Raw genomic sequence first — 20,479 nt, forward strand, 5'->3', positions numbered from 1 at the left:
CAAAAAAGAGGACCAGTGCAATATTTTTGAATGCACAGCAGAAAACAGAAGGACTTCAGATAGAAGTAGGAGTAGGACAATTTTGAAAGTAATGGGTAGAATTTATTACATACTTTTTTTTGTTTTGTTTTGCGAGGCGGTTGGGGTCAAGTGACTTGCCAGGGTCACACATCTAGCAAGTGTTATGTGTCTGAGGCCAGATTTGAACTCAGGTCCTCTTGACTCCAGGGTCAGTGTTCTATTCACTGCACCACCTAGCTGCCCCCCCTTTATATACTTTTTTAAAAGCAAGGGGCAGGAAATTGAGGTTCAAAGTTTCATAAAGAAACTTCTTTCTGTGTTCTTCCTTAATATGAAATGCACTTTTCTGGTGTTCAATCCAGAATAAAAAAATTTTTCTAAAAAATAAAGATAAATAATGAGAGCCTGAAATAGGATGATTACAATAAGAGTCATTCAAACAGTAAGCATTTATTAAGCATCTACTATTTGCCAGGCACTGTCCTAAGCTCAGTGACAGAAATGAAGACAAGGCAGTATAATCATTATTAGAAATTTAAAAGTTGTAATCATAGCCAGCCTTACATAAGTACACGCATAGTATTAGGGGGTAAGGAAGGAACTTTGGGAAGATCCCTACCTCAAAATAACTCCCTGACCTAGATACTACAATGTCTAGAATTCCATCATTCATTCCTTTGGGTGGGTTTCCTCCTACAAACTGAAAATACACCTAGAAGGGAGGATGACACATTCTACTAACAACAGATTGTCAATTCTGATATTCTCCTGAAAAATATATTTAGCCCAATGAAAACTGATTGCTGCATTGCATACACTCTGGTTTCTGGCTTCTCAATAAGTGTTCATTTATTGTTTACACTGCCCTTGGCCATCTTACAATAGGGAGGTGATGCCATGACATGCAAGTGAATTGGATTTAAGGAAGGGAGGGCTGTGCAAAGTCACCAGCCTCACTTTCTCCTCCTGAGCCAACAGAGTCCAATGATGAGACATAGATCAGGACGACTGGAGATGGCCCTGGATGCGGTGGGATAGGTTGGCCTTTTCAAGCTAAGGTCTTTAATAGGTCTCAGTATGACTGAAGGAATGCCCATTCAATGATTAAGGCTAGGTAAGAAATGAGACAGAGAATGGTCTCTTTACCCAGTCAAAAAAAGAAAAAAAAAATCAATCAATCTGGGAGGGAAAGACCCTCAGGATTTCTGGCCCAAATAGAAACAATTGCTATTATACTCACTCTGAGCCAATCAGGGTCCAAACAATGACCAATTGGGGCTTGACCTGGGACCTACTGGGGGATCCTGCAGAAGAACATTGCATAGGTTATCTGACTTAGTTGAGGTATTGTTCAGTTTTGCTGAACTATTTTTTCTCACTTTCACTATTTGATACAGGGGACGCCCATCTAGGCAAGGGAAAGATATGGAATGTATTTGGAAAGCAAGGTAATGTAAAAACAGAAGTCATCGATTTTTTAAAATTTAAAGTTTTATGCTTACCAGGACTCATGATTCCTTTCACATTACTGTCTCCTGCATGAACTGGTCTGGATTCTGGGACTGTAGAGAAAAAAAAGGAATCTTTCATTCTCTTGAGCAATCATGAGTATGAAGGGAAATTTTTTCAATTGGTATGGAGTAATGGAGACCCTTTCTGAAATTTTTGCTCTAGGACCTTATATTTAAATCGAATTGCCAATTATCCAGAGTGCCGGGCCTGGAGTCAGAAAGATGAGTCTTCTTAACTCCAGGCTGAGTATCCACTCTATCTACTGCATCAACTAGCTGTCCCAAAAACATGCTAACCAACCCATAAAAATTTTCATTGGCTTGATTTCAATTTGCCACATCCATCCTTTCTTTTTTCCCAATCTGATCATCCTCCTCTTCAGCTTCCCATAACACTAGGTGAAAAGACTACAAACATTTATCTACATTTTAGGTGCTCAGAATTTTCAAATTTCCCATAAAACTTAAATGAAGATAAAGTGATAAGAGGTACATTTCATGGTTTGGTTTGGTTTTTGTTTTTAATAAAACAAAGTCTATTTTCTGTAGAGTTGATGTCTGATTTTCACGTGGGCCTTGGACATGTTGATTTGTCTGGATGGGTTGAACAAGTCCTAGACTAAATCTATATGCCACTTTCAGAATCGATTAATATAGTGAAAAAAATCAGTCAGATCAATGATTTTGGCTAAATTTTTCTTAGTTTATTCAATACGCCTCAACTACTGTCCTATCCTAATGCCTCATTGTGGTATAAAAGTGATCCAAAGACCCTGAAGTCTATACTAGTGAAATGTAAGCTTTGGCAGGTCCTACACCAAGATGGAAAAGCCTGGAGTCTGCCCAAGAATGAATGAATATGTCTATTGTCTGAGGACCAGACAACCTCACTTTAAAGACGTGGATTACCAGAATGGCCACAATATCATGAATTGTTCATCCAAAGCAACTCAAAGCATCTACTAAGTTATAGAGGAATTGCAATCTGCATTAATTATGGTAGGGCTTATACCAACAAAATTCCAGGCCCTTCAAATGCTGATGTATTAAACTAGCAGTTGTCTATCACCAACTGCATACATGGTACTGTACTTGACTCAGGCATATAAAGGAAAGAGGAGCTACTGTCCTAAAATCTTATGAATAGTCTATAATCCAGTTGAAAATGTTCTAACTTCAGTCTTTCAGTAATCATGTCCACACAAAACCAATATAACAGAAAAAACAGGGAGAACATTTGGTCAAATATATTTTTTCTAACCTACATGACAACAAAAAAATCTGTTAGCTGATATTGACTAGCTAACTTATTTATTTTTATGAGTTAACCCCTATTCACAAGACTAAAACTTTGGGCTTCTCTTACAAGAGTTTTTTTGGTTTTGTTTTTCCCAGTGCTATGGACAATGTCAGGGCTATATTTTAAGGCCTACCTCTTCAGCATTGTTAGCTTATTATATTTGAACTCCATGACTGAACCAATGGGAGCAGCCATGACATAGTTCTAGATATATTTGCATACAATGAATCCACAGAATATTTGGTTTTGGAAGGGATCTCTGAGGTCATTTATATGAATTTCCCCAAAAAAAATTTTTTGAAGATTTCCAGGGAGGGCAGATTCACCACCTCCTAAAGCAAACAACTCTATTCTTAGATAGCATGAACTTTTAGTTTTTCTTCATACGAAGTAAAATTTTGTCTCTACAACTTCCACTCATTTCACCTTGTTCTGCCAACTGAAGCCAAGCAGAATACATCTTAGGCCACTTCCACATGAGAGCTCTTCATTTACTTGAGGAAAGGGTCATGTTCTCCTGGGTTCTAAGTTCTAAGACCTCTTTTCTCTCAGCTAAACTTCCCCAGTTCCTTTAATGGTTCCTCATGTGGCATATGAATTTAAGGCCTTTCACTTTTCTGGGTTACCCTCCTCTAAATACTCCCTAGTTTATCAAGGGTCCTTCCTAAAAAATGGCGCACAGAATTGAGCATGGTACTCTGAATACAGCTAGATGGTGGAGCGAATACAGTGCTGGGCATAGAGTAAGGAAAACTCATCTTCCTGAGTTCAAATCTGACTTCTGGCACTTACTAGCTCAGCAAGTCACCTAACCCAGTTTGCCTCAGTTTCCTCATCTGAAAAATGAACTGGAGAAGGAAATGGCAAACCACTCTACTATCTTTGCCAAGAAAACCCCAAATGGTGGCACAAAGAGTCAGACACAACTGAACAACAAGTCAACAACACTCCAGATGTAGTCTGATTAGACCGAAATCCAGCAGGTCTATCAGCTGCCTCATCCTGAAAGTCGTGTCTCTCTTAGGGCTGCAAAGATCAAATTCACTTTCTCAGCAGCCATATCACACTTAGAACCATCTAAAGCCTCAGGATCTTCTTCAGACAAATTTTTGTTTCATCACACTTCCCTACTTGTGAAAATGTGTGGGTTTATAAAAGTTTTTTTAGTTAGCTGAACCCATATAAGAGATCTTAGCCTGCTCCTTTGGTTAGATATGACTTTTTCATATTTGTGAAGTTATCTTCTTGCTAATTTAGAAATATTCAAGTCATGGTTTTTTTTCCCCAAAAGGCAAAGCTCAAATTAAGCAAAGTATTGTAGGCTTTTAGATTCCCCAATGCTTTTTTCCATTTCAATGACATGAGGGGAAAATTTCCACAACGTACTTTCTGCTAGAGTAATAGAGATGGAGAGAATTCGTCCATCTCTCCCAATCACCAAAAACATATGTGCAAAAAAAAAACCCAAAACCACTCAGAGAATTCAGTCTGATTGCAAACTGTACCTTTCTCATAGGCCTGAGTTGGCAAAATATTTGTAAAATCTTCACTTGTCAAAACAGGTTCAGGGATATTGATTGAGCGGAAAGGACTACCTTGGGTAGGTGCAGCTCCAGCTGATGGCATATGTTCTTCCTTTTGTGGTTTTCTAGATAAGGAAAAAATGATGAAACCAGTACCAATGTTAACATCTTTAGGGGGCTGGCAAATTAGACTATTTCCCTCTGCCCCTATCAAATAAAAATATTATAAAAGAAAAATACTTCCATTTCCCAGAGATCAACTCTTAGTTACAACATTGGTTACCCTTTCTGTTACTCCCAATATCAGGGGAAAGTGCTTATAATGGAGATGGTTTACTTAGAACCATCTGTGTCCTATTTTTCCCTGCAGCTCAGGACCAAGATGAAAAGCAGCTAGTAGGATGTACAGATCAGTTGCTAAAGTTGATACCTACAACCTCTTCTCAGATTCATAGAAGCATGTGATTCACACCTCACTGGAAGCAGACTCCCCAGATTATTCCACATCGGCTGGCATTAGGTAGAACAGGCTGTACACATACTCTGTGTAAGGGGCCCTGATTGGCCAAGCCTCTATTACATATATTCCCTATACTTATACTAAAGGTTAAAGTATTCAAAATATTTAACAAAACCTAACCCTTTTGGAGAGTGAAAAAAAAATCAACTCATATTTGTAGCTTTCACCTCATAAGAGAGGAAGTTTCCTGGAGCAATATGTAGTAATCCTAAAAATGTTAGTGACAAAAAAAAAAATTCAAGTAACCATACTCCTGAAAGGTCTATTACCAATTATAAACAAAAGTTTGCTCTGTACATTGCATTTTCAAAAAAGTGATTTGAAAGAAATATTGACTGTGAACTTTTAAAATATCCTATTACAGTGACCTGAATCTGATAGGGTACAAGATCTTTCTTGTATAGTCCCTCATCAGTAGATACTAGCTGTGTGATCCTGGGCAAGTCACAACTTCTAATGGCCTCAGTTTTCTCAACTGTAAAATGGGGATAATACTAGCAACCCCCCTCACAGGGTTGTTGTGAGGATTAAATGAGATAATATTTGTAAAGCACTTGGCCCAGTGCCTGGTACATAGGAGGTGCTTAATAAATACTTATTTCCTTCTTTCCTTTAGTAGTAGTGAAGATGGATTGGGGGCAGTGTCCCAACCCACTTGCTCATTTGGATGCTGTCTTACTATCTTTCCTCCTTATTTTAGGTTTCAGCTTCCTATTAGATGACAAAAGATCATTCTCATTGGCAAAGAAAACAAAACCAAAACTTCAAATTCTGCCTTCTGCAAATCATCTATTACTAGCACTTCATCCATCCCAAGAAGCAATTCTCTTCTTTCTTTCATCTTCCTCTTTTCCCCAATGTTGCTTTTAAAAATGTTTTGTTACCCTTAGTTTTCCTCATCAGCTTAAACTTACCATGAGCTTTCTCTTTCTTTCACTATTCTTATAGGTATACATGTACACGGAAAATGCTGATTTTGTATTCATTTTCTGTGACCTGCCCTCATTCCCATCTTTTGTACACTTTTTTTCCAAATCTACTGCAGTCAATGAGTTCCCCATGTAACCATGTTGTTTTCTTTAGATAATTCCTCCTTTTCTTCCTCTTCAGAATTATTTATACATTCTGAATTTAATTCTTAAGAGCTTTCCCTTTCCTGCTCTCCCAAACTCTGGTGTGAATGTCAGACTATGCTTCTCCTCTATCATGAAATCCAAGACAGAGTGGGAAATAGAGAAGAGTATACACTTCTCTCACAGTTTCCATAATTCCCATTCCAGCGAACAGTTCCTCTTCATTTGTAGAATCAGATTCATGATGTAAGTTCCCCTTTGTGGTTCCTTCATTTTTTGAGGAATAAAATTATCATTAAGGCAAGTTAAGAAAGTATTAACTTTTTTGCTTTGATAGAAAGAGTGACAGTAGATGTCTGGCAAGATGAAGTCCTCCATCACTTTTTTATCATGCCTCTACCTATGACCTTAGATACATCACTTGACCTCTCTGGGACTCACTTTTCTGATCTCAGAAATAAAGGAGTTGATGCCCAGACCAGAAAAAGTGTCTGTGATGTAGAAAACATTTTTAAATGTTTGTTGGATTAGACTAAAGTACCCAGTGCTTTGGAGATCTGACCTTGGCACTTGACACCTTTCCCCACAAGGCACTTACTTGGTTTTCACTTTGCGAGACTCTCTTCTCTTTTCCTGTTGAAGTTGCTCAATTTTCTGTTGCATTTCTTCCTGTTTGGTGGTAATGGCTTGGATCATTGACATGGCATTGCTAAGTTCTTCCTAAAAGAAGAGAGTAAGCATAAATTTAAAATGGTACATTGAGTAAGAGTGAATCCTGACCCCAGGAAGAGAGACTTATTTCTATCACGGCCCTTGGTGTCAGAACTCCAAAGGTGACCAGCCTCTTATCTAGAAGACCACTAGGAAAGGTAAATTCTCCACCTGCATTCCTAAGACCAAAAAACAGAGAAAATTAAAACCATGCCTACCTTGAAATAATTCAATGAATTCTTCATCTCTGACACCCTTTCCTCCATCGTGCATCGGCAGCTCTTCACTTTCTCTTCCAAAGCGTACTCTCCATGTTGAATTCTCGAAAGCTCTTGCATCGCTTCCGTGAAACCAGTTTTGAGCTCCGAGGCCAATGCCTGCAACTAAGTCATTAAGAAATTACATATAAACACAGCTCCTGAAGTTTCCTTCTTCAACAAGGCAAGCGAGCAAATGCGGGATTCCTGGCAGTCTATAAATCACTAAAACAGTAAACTACAGGAAAAGGATTTGGGGTAGAAAGAAAGAAGAATGATTCCCCAAAAAGAGTGCCCTTTTACAAATACAGTAGTTTTCTACTTCATTTATATTTTTACCATAAGCAAATCAAAATCATGGACATCCTAGTTATTACCCTTTCTGACCAAGTTCTATCGTAAAGTCTCAAAAGACTTAAAAGATCTGGAGGCTGTTAGAAATGGTCTATACAGTTACATATCTGGAGGTGTTTCCCTTCAGTTCTTGAATTAAACATAGCATCCTAGAACTTGGTACTGGTTTCTCTCTTTAGATCATGTTAATGTCACAGGCACATGAGATTGAAAAATCACAGCATGGGAAAGACCCTTTTTTTTTTAAAGCAAATAGAAAAAATGGCCAGACCTACCTTCTTTGCTATGTCTTGAGCACGTATCCCTTCATTTTAAAACTTGAGAATATTGAAAATCAAAAGCAAATGTAAGAAGTCTAAAAAGCCTATAACATGGCAAAAGATGTCCATCTAAGAAGCAGGAAAATCCCTGATTATCTGAACTGATGAATTATTCGGGTAACTTGTTATAACGGAAAAAAGTATATGGTATACATTGCATATACAAATGGTTATCCTTCCAGTTCTGCTGATGCATTCATGGTACTGTAAAGACTATAATAAATTTGCAATCCTTAATGTCAATTCCTAGTATACTGTGTTCTTTCTAAAAATGAAAAGCCCACTAGATCTTAGTTGTTCCTTTTTAACTAAAGTTTGGATGGCCGGGGTAATCTTGGCTTCATTGATTGGCTCCATAGTGTGCATGCTGCAACTCACAAGCCAGCTTAATAAATGGTAGGACAGAAAGCAGTTTAAGCTTCTCCTGATTGCCCATTATATATATTTGTAAAAAAAGCTCACAGAAAAATTACACTGACATTGGAGGAAGAATGCCTGATACATTTTTGTGTGAAATGCACAGAAAATGGATTTGAAAATGTGCTGCTAGTTAGCATGTAGGATGGAAGTAAAGGGTTTTGCAGGATGGAAGTAAAGGGTTTTGCAGGATGGAAGTAAAGGGTTTTGCAGGATGGAAGTAAAGGGTTTTTTTTTTCCCTGCTCTTCTTTGTATATAGAAATGTTCATATACATTGAAATGTTGATATTTACTAAGCTCATAATAATTTTAATGAAGCTTTGAAAAATTAAGTAGCTGGCTGTTCTTAAGGGTTTTCTTACAAAGGGAAAGTGCTGTGAATGTCCTCTGATAATTATCACTCATGATGCAGTAGAAAGAGTGTTTGATGTATAGCCAGGGGAACTGGGTTCTAATCTCCTCTCTGGGTCTGTTTCCTCACCTATAAAATGAGGGGATTGAACTAGCTGACCTCTGAAGTCCCATCCAGCTCTTATTCTATGGTCCTATGGACAAAAGGAGCAGGGTGGGAGAGATACCCCAAACTGAATCTTTGGATGGGAATAGCCAATCTCTATAGGAATAATTAAGAATCATACATTTTCAATTTACTTGGGTTTTTAGAAAGCAAAGGACACGAAAATACCTTTGGAAGCAAGTTTTTATGGGATTAAAAGGTGATGATGATCTTCTACAAACTTTTACGGGAAAATGTGGTGTTCTGTGGTGATAGCCGTTTGTTTCCAAGTTTGAATTGTAAGCTTAGCAGTAAATCAGAGGGGAAAAAAATCTGAAGGAATGGAGTGCTTTATTTTATTCATCTAATATGTGCATTGAAAGAAATTTACCAATAGGACAAAAGAGTGTTTTCATCAGGAATACCCATCCTAAAAAGAAATTTTTAGGAGGCTTAACCTATACTCTAACTTTTTTAATACAAAATATACCAAATACTTCCTTTGGTGTAAGGGAAGAAGAGCAAAGGTTCATTCAGCTTTAACAGAATTCACTGTATTTCTAAACACCTGAGGAATAAGAACAAGCCAAACAAGTGAAATGAATGGTCCCAACTTAGAATGGCATTTCCTACCGCAGGATGACTTCATGGTGAAGTGGAAAGAACAATGGACATGGTACCCAAAGACCTGGGGAAGTAGCGTTCAAATCCTAGCTCTCTGCTTACTAACTGTGGAACTTTGGACTTGGCCCCTCAAAATCTCAGTTTCCTCATCTATAGAAAGGGAGATAATAATATTCACATTGGTACCACCCAATATTGTTGTGAGGATCAAATGAAATACGATACATGAAGTATGTTGTAAATATTCAAGTGCTATATAAATGTCAACTATTATCTTCTCCCACAGCAATGTTTCCCAACATGTACTCCAGGACTTTATGGTCCACTGGGATTCATGAGAGGATTCTTAGAACCTGAAAGTAATGCTAGTACAGGATAAGAAATTAAAACCAAAGAGGTTATTCTGAAGGGAGGGCCCTGTCATATACATAGGGCATGAAGGACGAGGAAAATAACAGGGATCAAGAAACAATGACCAAACGTATATATGGATGAAATAAACTGTGTTTTAGTTGACTATTTCATCCATGTTAGTGGTGGATTTCTGCATGGCAAATTGGTCATGCAAGTTACTCTGATGAGGTTGTTTTGTTTAAGATGGACCAAAAATCAAATCAACTGTTTCTGGCTCAGCATTTTTTATCGTATAGGCTTAATCGTTGTTGAAGCAAAAAGCAAAACAAAACAGGACAGTTACTGTATAGCATTAAAATCAAAATAAATATGTTTATATGTCTAAGGGAAAAATCCCTGAAATTTACTCAGGAGCTCAAATGGATCCTTGGCCCAAAAAATATTATAGAACCACTGTCTGACGAAACAGGTTTCACTGTCAAAAATGTTCTTATCTGGCCCTATACTTCCCCCCACCCCACTCCCACCCTAAGGCAAATGGCAACTTTTGAGCATGCCTGGCTGGAATACAGGACTTATTCTCCATCGATAAAACACCAGGTCTCCAACTGAATGATTATCTAAATTTTATTTGATGGTAGCTAGCCTATTATGGGCACACTAGATTCTGAATTGGTTACTAATAATGGGTCTTTTTTTATCTTGTTTCTTTAGAAATTTTATCTTATATATCACTACATATCTCAAGTTCCTGGTAAATATGTCCATTAGGGACCAGTTACCCTGGTGGCAATATTTCTCAACAAGATTCTTTATAGACACCAGGTATTGGGATGAAAAATACACCTTCTTCACCACTTAACTCCTGAGACAATCTCTCCAGAGCCCTCATACTCTCAAGATTTTTAGCTCTTGATGGCTTATCATTGTCATTATTATTATTACTAGCAATAACAATAATGAAAATAGTAATAGCATTTATATAGCGCTTTCAGATTTGCAAAGCGCTTTACATGTGTTATTTCATTTTCTCAGTCTCTCCCTTATATCCTTGCGAACCGTGTAATTCTGGTCTTGATATTTCTTCTCTGCTGCCTCTTTACCTCTCTGAATGGCCAGCCCACGGCCCACCCCACATATTAGAAATGGGTGTCTACCTTGTTCTCCAGCGAGTTGAACACGTCTCTCATCTCGTTGATTTTTTCATGGAGCTGTTCTAGAGAGGTAATGATCCCTCCGTCCTGCCGCTGGAGCCGGGCTCCCACTGGAGGCAAGTTCGGGGAAGACATGTACTTCGTAGCCTAGGGCACCACAGAGGGCATCTTAGGCTCAAAAAAAAAAAAATGGGGAGGTGTGTCTGGACTCTAGTTATGGTTTTGAGCTGTTGCTGTTTGTCTTTTTGCTTTACTCTTCCAGCTCTTCAACACTTAAGGTGGATTTAGGTCAGTGGTTTCCAAACTTTTTTTTGCACCAAGGATCCCTCACGCCTCAAATTAAATTTCATAGGTTCTCATTCAGTTTTTAATACCTATTTTCCCTTCTCTTCTATCAAGAGGTCTTCCCTCCTTTGTCAGGAGGCAAAGACGAGACAAACTCAGGGGCCAAGGACAATGTCCCAGGGTATCTTGCAAAGTCACATGTGAACAGGGTTAGATGACCATAACAAAGAAGGCTGGGCAAATCCCCATGAAGCCAGGGCCCTAGGCAGTATTGCAGGAGGATAGCAGCTTACTTCCCCACCAATGGCGTCACTTACCACATGGGACACTAGACAAATTGCCAGGCATTTTTACCTGGAAGATCACCCCAGCAGCCCAGCCCACTCTGGGTCATTGATTTATATTCTTCCTGACTCAAGAACCCTGCAAAGCGCAGATCATTAAGCAAAGACTACCTTCTCATTGCCAGAATCTCACTACGCATACCCAGGGATTCATTGGTTTGGTTTTTAAGGGGAGGGGGTGTATGTATGTATGTGTATGTGTATGTGTGTGTGTATGCGTCCATGTGTGTGCACGTGTGTGCGTTGGGGAGGAGGATTAAAACAGCCAAGGATGTTTCCCAGATTCCTTTTCTCCATACCCCATTTCTTGCCCCCAAAAGGAGTCAGTCCTTTCATTCTGTTTCTCAGGACTGCATTTGAGCTCAAGGTTCTTAACCTGAAGTCCATAGACCTCCAAGATGTCTATTTATACATTTCAGAGGGCTGTGAACTTGGATGGGAAAAAAAATTACATCCTTATTTTCACTAACCTATAACTGAAATGTATCATTTCCTTCAATTGTTTAAAAACCATTATTCTGGGAAGGGGGTCTGTAAGCTTTTACAAAATGGGGTCCTTGAAACAAAAAGGATTAAGAACTCCTTCTATAACTGTTGGAAGCAGGGGGCTTCATAGCAAGATACTACTTGATTATGTTCTTAATTAATTAAGGAAAGCATTAAATTCACACACAAAAAAGAATATGAAATCTTAAAAGCAAAAAGATAGTGAATCTGAGACCTAGTGAGCTCTAGATTGATTTGCACCCTGACTATTGGTGTAATAGAACTCACCAAACTGCATCAGTGGGCTCCTAGAAAAAGTATCCTCCCCTTAAAAGGAACAGGGATTCTGATAGTGGCTCCAGGGCAATGGTACCCTGAGTTTTCTCAATCAGTAATCCCTGACTGAATTTTGCAGACCTCTGCTCTGAGATTGTAATATTCCCAGAATATTCTATTTTCATATGCAATGAAAGTGATATACAAAATATGAGCTCTGAATGAATTTGCAGAATGAATTAAAACCTTCATCTTTCTAGAACAGATCAGATCCTGTCCCTGGTAACCCTGAAAAACTATCAGTGTTCTTTCATTGCCCCAGAATCTTATTGCATCCGTTATTGCTTTGAAATAAGGGGAAATCTTGGAAGTCCTTTTTGTGTGGAAATAGAGCTCTCCATTATAATCATGTTTATTGTCAGCTGCATTTCATAGACTCCTAAGAGTTGGAAGAGATCTCAAAGATCATCTAATGAAACTTCCCTCCCAATATAGAAATCCTTTTCTACTCCAACACTGACAGATGTTTGTGGTGTTTCTGTTTCCATACTCTTAATTGACAGGGAATCTACCATCTTACTGCTCGTATCCCTTCAGGTCATTCCAATTATTAGAAAGTGCTAGGCCAATCAGACACTGACATAGAGTGATGTTAATGTCTTTCTAGGAAAATACTCCTGCCTCCCCTAAGACCAGGTGCTAGTGAGCCGTTGTCTACAAACTCCAACCCCTCAATAGTCCAGCAAGGTGTGAGGTGGGCGTCTTTCCAGGATTTACATCTATATTTATAATAAAACAAAAATAACAAGCTCATTCCCTCGAGTTACATTAAATCTAATATCCATGGTATGAAGTGAAGTCTATAGCTGATTTTTAAAGTTAATTTAATAATATCTGAGATTCGAGTGCATACACACGACCACAGTTATGATCAGAGGAAAAGTAAGCAAACAAGGCTTTTGAGAAACTGGTGGGCAAATGAGACACCAAGCTGGCAATGAGTCTGCTCATTCCCCTTTGCTACACTGAGTCCAGGAACACCCTGAATAGAATGATGTTCAGAGCACCAGACTAGTTCACCCTGATCAGATACACAGTAAGAATCCTATTTACGTCATCTCTGGAGACATGTTATTAGTCCCTCTCACATACTCTTAACCATAGTAACTGACAATCCCTACTTCCCTTTCCTTTAGAATATGCCCTCCATTTCCTGCTTCTAACTTCAATTCCAGCAGTATCTCTTAGCTCTCAAAGCCTTTTTTAAAATATTCAGATCCCCAAGCATAGGGTAGCCAAGACTCAATCATCATTACTACATTACCAAAAATTAGAAATAAGCTTCAGCAGGAGTTGAGGAAATTATCTGACCTAAGCAGAAATCAACTAGAACCAGTAATAAATAAGGTGGTGAACTCCCTGAATGTAGAGACTGTTTCATTTTGTCTTTATAAGTCAGCATCTAACACAGTGCCTGGAATACAGTTGGCACTCAATAAATGCTAATGAAGAGTTTGGGTAATGAGTGTGTGACCCCCCCCCATTGATACTATATTTGGATGCCAATGTTCTGAGCTGGTAGTAAAGTTGAATGACCCCCAAAGGCAAGCCAATCACATCCCCAAATGCCAGGTCAGTTTCCAGAAACAGTAGGTCTTAGCTATTCCCAGGCCACTCCTCAAAACCCAGGCAAATGTCTAATCACTCTCTGGGCCGCCTGACCCTACTTGGCTATTACCACATTCCTTAGAGTGATGTTATCTTTATTGAAGTATATCTCTGTTTTGATTCAAGATCCAGGTACGTGGTGATTTATTTGCACGTTTCTAAGATAATTATCCTGGAAACTTGTAAGAACTCCTTAAATATGGGCTTATACCAACAGCATTCCTTAGCTCTCTGTTCATTACTCTCTTTGGTACTCTCCTCCATTTAAACAACTTGAACTAACAACTCAGTAAGAATGACATCCTTTTTTCCAACCCTTACCTCTCTCCCAAATCTCAGTCCCTCCTTATTCTATACCTGGATGACATGACAGCACTCAGAGTCTGCACTTTGATTCAGTCAGATTACCCAGACCACACCAGAAGTTTGTGTTCAGTTCTGGGGGTTCAGTCCAGGCGTGGGTTGTACTTAACTTCCAACTTTGTAGTTATGAGATTATTCAGGTATTCATTTGCAACCGCTAGAGCCTGGGTTTAATGAAATGGAATCATGCATTAGGCAGATACTCTTGCTCAAAATGGGCAGCTTGGTAGCACAGTAGATAGAGCACTGGGCCTGGAATCAGGAAGACCTGAGTTCAAATCTGGCCTCAGAAACTTGACACTAGCTGTGTGACCCTGGGCAAGTCACTTAACCCCATTGCCTAGCCAAAAAAGAAGAAAAAAAAGATTTGCAAAGCCCTTTACCTCCATTATCTCACATTTGAGCTTCACAACATCCCTAGGCACAAGACAGGTGTCTAAGCCTAGAGACCAGAAAGGAGAGGGACTATAAAATTAACCACTCTCCTCTTTCTTTAATTCAGCTGTTCCTTTGGCTTTTATGACTCAGCAATTGAATTCTACCAAACTGAAGGTCTACAGAGCCGTTGTGCTGACCTCATTGCTGTAAGCCTGTGAAACCTGGACAGTATACCAGCACCTTGCCAGGAAACTGAATCACTTGCATTTGAATTGTCTTAGGAAGATTCTGAAGATCACCTGGCGGGATAAGATACCAGACACTGAGATCCTTTCTTGAACTAAACTGCCAAGCATCCAAACTCTGCTTCAGAGAGCGTAACTCCGACGGGCGGGCCACGTTGTTCGAATGCGAAACATACACTTGCCAAAAAGATTATTTTATGGAGAACTCACACAGGGCAAGCATTCACATGGCAGTCAGAAGAAGAGATACAAGGACACTCTCAAGGTCTCTCTTAAGAACTTTGGAATTGATTGTGTGACATGGGAGACGCTGGCACAGGACTGCTCAACATGGCATGCCCACATCAGAGAAGGTGCTGCGCTCTATGCACAAAGCAGAATTGAAGTAGCTCGAGAGAAACACAAGATTCGCAAACTTAGACAAAGAAACTTAGAGAAACGCAAAGGTTCACAGAGACTATTTTTGCCAGACCTGCGACAGAATGTTCCGAGCTCCTATTGGTCTGATCAGCCACAGTCAGACGCACTAAAACTGGACTCTAGCATGGTGATGTCATTTTGGTCCTCCTCAAATACAAAGGACAACAACCACCATCCTGATTCTTCTAATCACAGATTCAGCTCAAAGGGGATTGACAGGCCACCTAGACTAGCCTCCTCCATCGAGAATTAAGGAAACTAAAGTCCAGAAAGTTGAAGTAACCTGCCAAGGTCAACCAGGTAGGATTTGAACCCAAATCCTCCTCAGATCCTTTGATCCAAAATCAGCACTCTTTCCACCGCACCTCTGCTCTTTTGTCTCCTTTACTGGATCTTCCTTTTCTTTCCCCTGCTCCTTAAGTATGGGCTTACCCCAAGAGCATTCCTTTCTCCGGTCTTCTTTACTTTTTAACCCGTCTTCCTTGGCGCTCTCATCTACTCCCACAGCTTTCAACTCAAGAGGAGCAATACTCATATTTCTATCCCTGTCTTTGTCCTATGCTTCAGTCCCTCATTTCCAGTTCCCTACTGGACACGTCCACCTTCATGTCACACCAATATGTTGTTGTGTCATTTATAGTTATGTCTGTCTTTTCATGACACCATTTAGAGTTTTCTTCGCAGAGATACTAGAGTGGTTCGCCATTTCCTTCTCCAGCTCATTTTTCCAGATGAGGAAACTGAGGCAAACAAAATTAAGTGACTTGTCCGGTGTCACACAGCTAGCAAGCATCTGAGGCCTGATTTGAATTTAGGTCTTCCTGACTCCAGGCCCAGTGTTCTATCCACTGTGCTACCCAGCTGCCCAATATAACTAAAAACAAACTCATTACATTTCTCTCAAAACTAGGTCATCCTCCTGGCTTCCCTATTTCTGTTAATGCCACTATTCTTCCACTCAAAATTTCAGTCATTTTTTAATTCCTCTTCCCCACCCCCACTCCCATCCAGTCACAAATTCTATTAATTCTTCCTTCATAATGAGTCTCAGATCCATCCCTTCTTTTCTAATCTCCCCTGTCTCCTCTCCAGTCCATCCCTTTCTTGGACGGGAACTCCTCCCTGGGACCCCTACAATAGCCTCCTGAATGCTTCTAGTACTTTTCCCTTCCTACACAGATTAATCTCACAAAAATACTGCTTTCACCATGTCACTCCCTTACTAAGAAAACAAACAAACAAAAACCTTTTGCCATAAAGTATAAACATATTAGCTTGTCCCTTAGGATCCTCAATAATTTGATCTCAACCTACATTTCCAATCACTCCTCTTAAAGGAAACCTCCCCTCAAGACACATAACATATAGTGAATAAAACACTGTGCTTTGATTCAAACCTAGGTTCGAATCTTGCCTCAGATATATTTATTAACTATGATCATAGATAAGTGAAATGAGGTATGTAAAATGCTTTGCAAACTTTGAAGTGCTATATAAATGCCAGCTATTATTAGTAGCCTCTCAGATCCTTGATTTCCTCATCTACAAAATGAGGACAATAATATTTACACTATCTATCAAATATGAATTAGCATTGTAAATGTGTTCTTATTATTATCACAAATTGTTGTTCTTCAGTTGCGTCTGACTCTCTGTGACCCCATTTGGGGTTTTCTTGGCAAAGACGCTGGAGTGGTTTGCCATTTCCTTCTCCAGCTCATTTTACAGATGAGGAAACTGAGACAAACAGGGTTAAGTGACTTGCCTAGGGTCACACAGCAAGTAAGTGTCTGAGGCTAGATTTGAACTCAGGTCTTCCTGACTCCAGGCCCAGTACTCTATCCACTGTGCCACCTAGCTGTCTCTGTATCATTCTAGCTAGAAGCAATTTCTTGCTTTGCTAGACTGTGATACCACTTATTGTCAGAAGTATTCACATGACACTTTTCATATATTGTCTTGCACTGGAATACTAGATGTCTAGGATGTCTTCCCCAAAAGACTGAAAGTGCCTGGAGTGCAGGGAGAGTGTCTGAATATTTCTTTGTACTCTTGTACAGAGTTTTTCATGTATGCAATAGGCACTTGGTATTTACCTTATGAAAATGGAAGGTGAGGGAGTGATAAGGACCTACCTTATCTACTATTCAGTTTTGCCTAATGCCAGTCCTGCAAGTAAACTTTTCATGAAAGATCACAGATAACTCCAACTCTCCTGCCAACTGGACCAGCCCCCAACTGGAAACCTATGTTTTGGAGAAATGGTAAAAGAGTATGCAATAAAGAGAATATTGCATTATCTCTAGGAAGGCTTCATTCCTTCAACCCATCTAAAGATGTGTCTATCCTAGGGAAAGGAGGACTGAGTTAATCTAGATGATTTTTAAGTACAGAAAAATGTCTTTGTTTCATTCAATCAGGCAACATTCAACAAACATTTATTAAATGTCTGATATGTACAGAACTCTGTGTTAAGTATTATGGGAGATATAAAGATGAAATAAGTCATAATTCCTGCCTTCAGGGGCTTACAGTCTAGTAAGGAAGCTAAAACACATGAGTATAATAGACTATAATAAGTGCCAAAGAGAGGCAACAATGTTTTGATGTCATTTTTACCTCGTAGTTGGGGTGAGAAAGGGGGTCAAAGAAGGAAAGCACTTAGTGGCTAAATAAGTTACACATATCAGAAACAAAGCAAAAGCCTGTATTAATTACCCAGATACTGATTAATCTAGTAACTTTAATTGGGAATGTATGCATTATTTAATAATCTTTTTAAAGAACTTTCTCACTTTTTTACTTTGTATCTCCAGAGCCTTGTACACAGTAGGTGTTAAATAAATGTTTATTGAACTGAATAATCAAGAACTAATTTGTATATGGAATCACCAAAAAAAAACTTAGTTATCTTTACCTGGTAAATCTGCGTAGACGGGCTATTCACTGGCATAATCTCATTCTCTCCTGTTGGGATAAAGAACTTTAGTCAATTAAAAATGACTTACTCTGTGATGATAGTCTTAATATCTATGTATATGTAATGAGATAATGGGCAGGACCCTCTACCCATTACTACATGACAAGAAAACAAACGCTAATGAATGGAATGAGATGATTCATGCTGTGCTAGGCATCTCGATGACTAAACCATAATCGACTAACATGGCACATGGCTGACACTGTGATCTGCCATCTTAAGGGAAGTTTCTCAGCCAGCTCCACTGACTAGTGCTTATTTGGACACCATGTGGTCTCTCCTCTCATGCTTTCCCTGAAATTGGCTGAAATCTTAACCAACAAATAGATTGCAGAACCAATGGATCTATCCCTTTCTTTTGCCTAACAAGTCTTTGTCTTCTGTCCCCTATCTACTATCCTTCTCTCCCTGCCTTGCTTTTTATCACTGCAACTCTGTCCAGATCAATGAGTCTCCTCACTTTACCCCACTGCCCCCTGCAAAGACTAGCTAAGTAGAAAAGAAGATCTCAGCACTCAGGGAATATGGGAAGCCAACAAAGACACTGGTAGAAAAGAAGGGATTAGAGGGAGAGGGGAACTCGTTCTGGTGATGACATGGACAGGAAGGGCATGATATGGTGAGCAATGGGGATAGTGAGGGATAGGATAAGATTTGATGGCCCAAGAGTTCTATAAATATGAACTATTTCTATTATCCTTGAGGAGAGTAAAAACAGGTCTGTAATATATGCCTTCCTGAACCATTTCAGCTATGAAGACAAGGCAACCCATGCAAACCCTCCATTTAGTTTACACCCTGTAGAACTGTGTGTAGCAACCAGTTTGTAGCACAAGATACAGTTGTGTAAGCCAGATAAGTGATGTTCTATTGTGGGGACATGTCCAGTGTCTTCTAAATACCACTCTGTTCTCAGGATTCAGCCTTGTTTAGAGTCATGCTGATGCAAGTGAGCATTTCAGTTGGATCAGTCCTAACGTGATCAGTCCCTAAAGTATCAGCTATATGGGTTCAGCCTAAAACTAAGATCCCTGTATAACTTAGACAAGATCATAAGAAGTGGATGCCTGTATCTTCAAGGAGAAAATGCCCCTAATCAGATCCAGGTAATTTGTAATTAAACACTAATCCCGGCACAAATCTATTTAAGGAATATTTGGGTAAAATTCTGGACTTTTTTCACAGGAACACCCTACTTATTCAGAAACAAGTATTGACAAGAAAAATACTACTGCTTGGTATGAATCATACTAACAATGTTTCCTATTTATATGACACCTTTTAAGCATTTCAAAGTACCTTATTGTCTTCATCTGATGGCAATTATTATCTCCCCATTTTAGAGATGGGAATAATGATGGCTGGAATAGTCATGACTTGCTCTACTGGCACACATCTGAGCTATTGGTAAAGACAGTACTAGATCACACGTCTCTCAATTCCTGAGTAGAAAATAGAAAGTGGGAGAATTCTGACCTTGTTTTGTTTTTTCCATCTTGCCTGTGGTTTCCCTGAGTCCAGATGGTTGATGCTCTAGTATTGTATGGTTACCCCCATGATCAGGTCACGACCCTCAGACTGGACCTATTAGTTGAAACCAACCATCAGTGACAGCAGGAAAAACTTAGGGGGGAGGAGGGAGTGACCGAATTCACTTTATGAGTGATCTTTTCCAAATCTAACCAACACTTGGGAATCCAAAAATGTTAATAATAGGATTATAGACAAAGCTACAAAGATCCTTAAAGATCATCTAGTCCAAGCCTCTCATTTTACAAATTAAGAAAGAGAGATCCAGAAAGGAGAAGGGATTTACCTAAGGTTAAACAGTTAATAAGAGTAGATAGCAGAACCAGAATTTGAACCCAGATTTCCTAACTCTAGATTCTATATCCTGTCTACTATACCATATTGCTTCTCCATTATGTTGAGTGAGATGGGAGAATAAAAGATATATATTTGAAGACAGAGCTTAAGCATCAATTCAATGAACATTTATTGATTAAAAAAACCTCATTTTGGAATTGGAAGGGACTTTAGAAATTATTCAATCCATTAGTCTATTTAATCCATTAACATTACAGATGAGTAAACTGAGTTCCAAGAGACAGAGAGGCATTAGAATTAGAATTAGAACCTTAGAATTAGAAAGACCCAGATAAAAGTCCTGTCTACAGCACGTAAGAGCAGTATGACCTAGGCAAGTATGCCACTTAAATAAATCAATCTGATCAATCGACAAACATTTATTAGGCTTCAAGCCTGTGTTGAGTGATGAGAGCACAGAAAGAAAAGTGAAATAGTCACTGCCCTCAAGGAACTCACTTACATCCTATCAGATGAGACATGTGGATAGATAGATAGATAGATAGATAGATAGATAGATAGATAGATAGAT

At 39.1% G+C, this 20,479-nt stretch overlaps 1 protein-coding gene across 1 annotated transcript in view; it reads right to left on the reverse strand.

Moving 5' to 3' along the window:
• The window catches only part of ARHGEF33 (Rho guanine nucleotide exchange factor 33), a 54,810-nt gene extending 36,756 nt beyond the window's left edge, over window positions 1-18,054 (reverse strand). Inside the window, exons 1-6 of the mRNA XM_027865033.1 lie at window positions 18,019-18,054; window positions 10,640-10,783; window positions 6,878-7,042; window positions 6,547-6,668; window positions 4,338-4,480; window positions 1,524-1,583 (exon numbers count right to left, since the gene is read on the reverse strand). Coding sequence (XP_027720834.1) covers window positions 1,524-1,583; window positions 4,338-4,480; window positions 6,547-6,668; window positions 6,878-7,042; window positions 10,640-10,783; window positions 18,019-18,054 — 670 coding nt within the window. The remainder of the gene's footprint in view (window positions 1-1,523; window positions 1,584-4,337; window positions 4,481-6,546; window positions 6,669-6,877; window positions 7,043-10,639; window positions 10,784-18,018) is intronic.
• Between the last annotated feature and the right edge of the window lie 2,425 nt (window positions 18,055-20,479).

The sequence above is a fragment of the Vombatus ursinus genome, unplaced genomic scaffold (assembly GCF_900497805.2).
Source record: "Vombatus ursinus unplaced genomic scaffold, bare-nosed wombat genome assembly UNPS02014778.1, whole genome shotgun sequence".
Lineage (NCBI taxonomy): Eukaryota > Metazoa > Chordata > Mammalia > Diprotodontia > Vombatidae > Vombatus > Vombatus ursinus.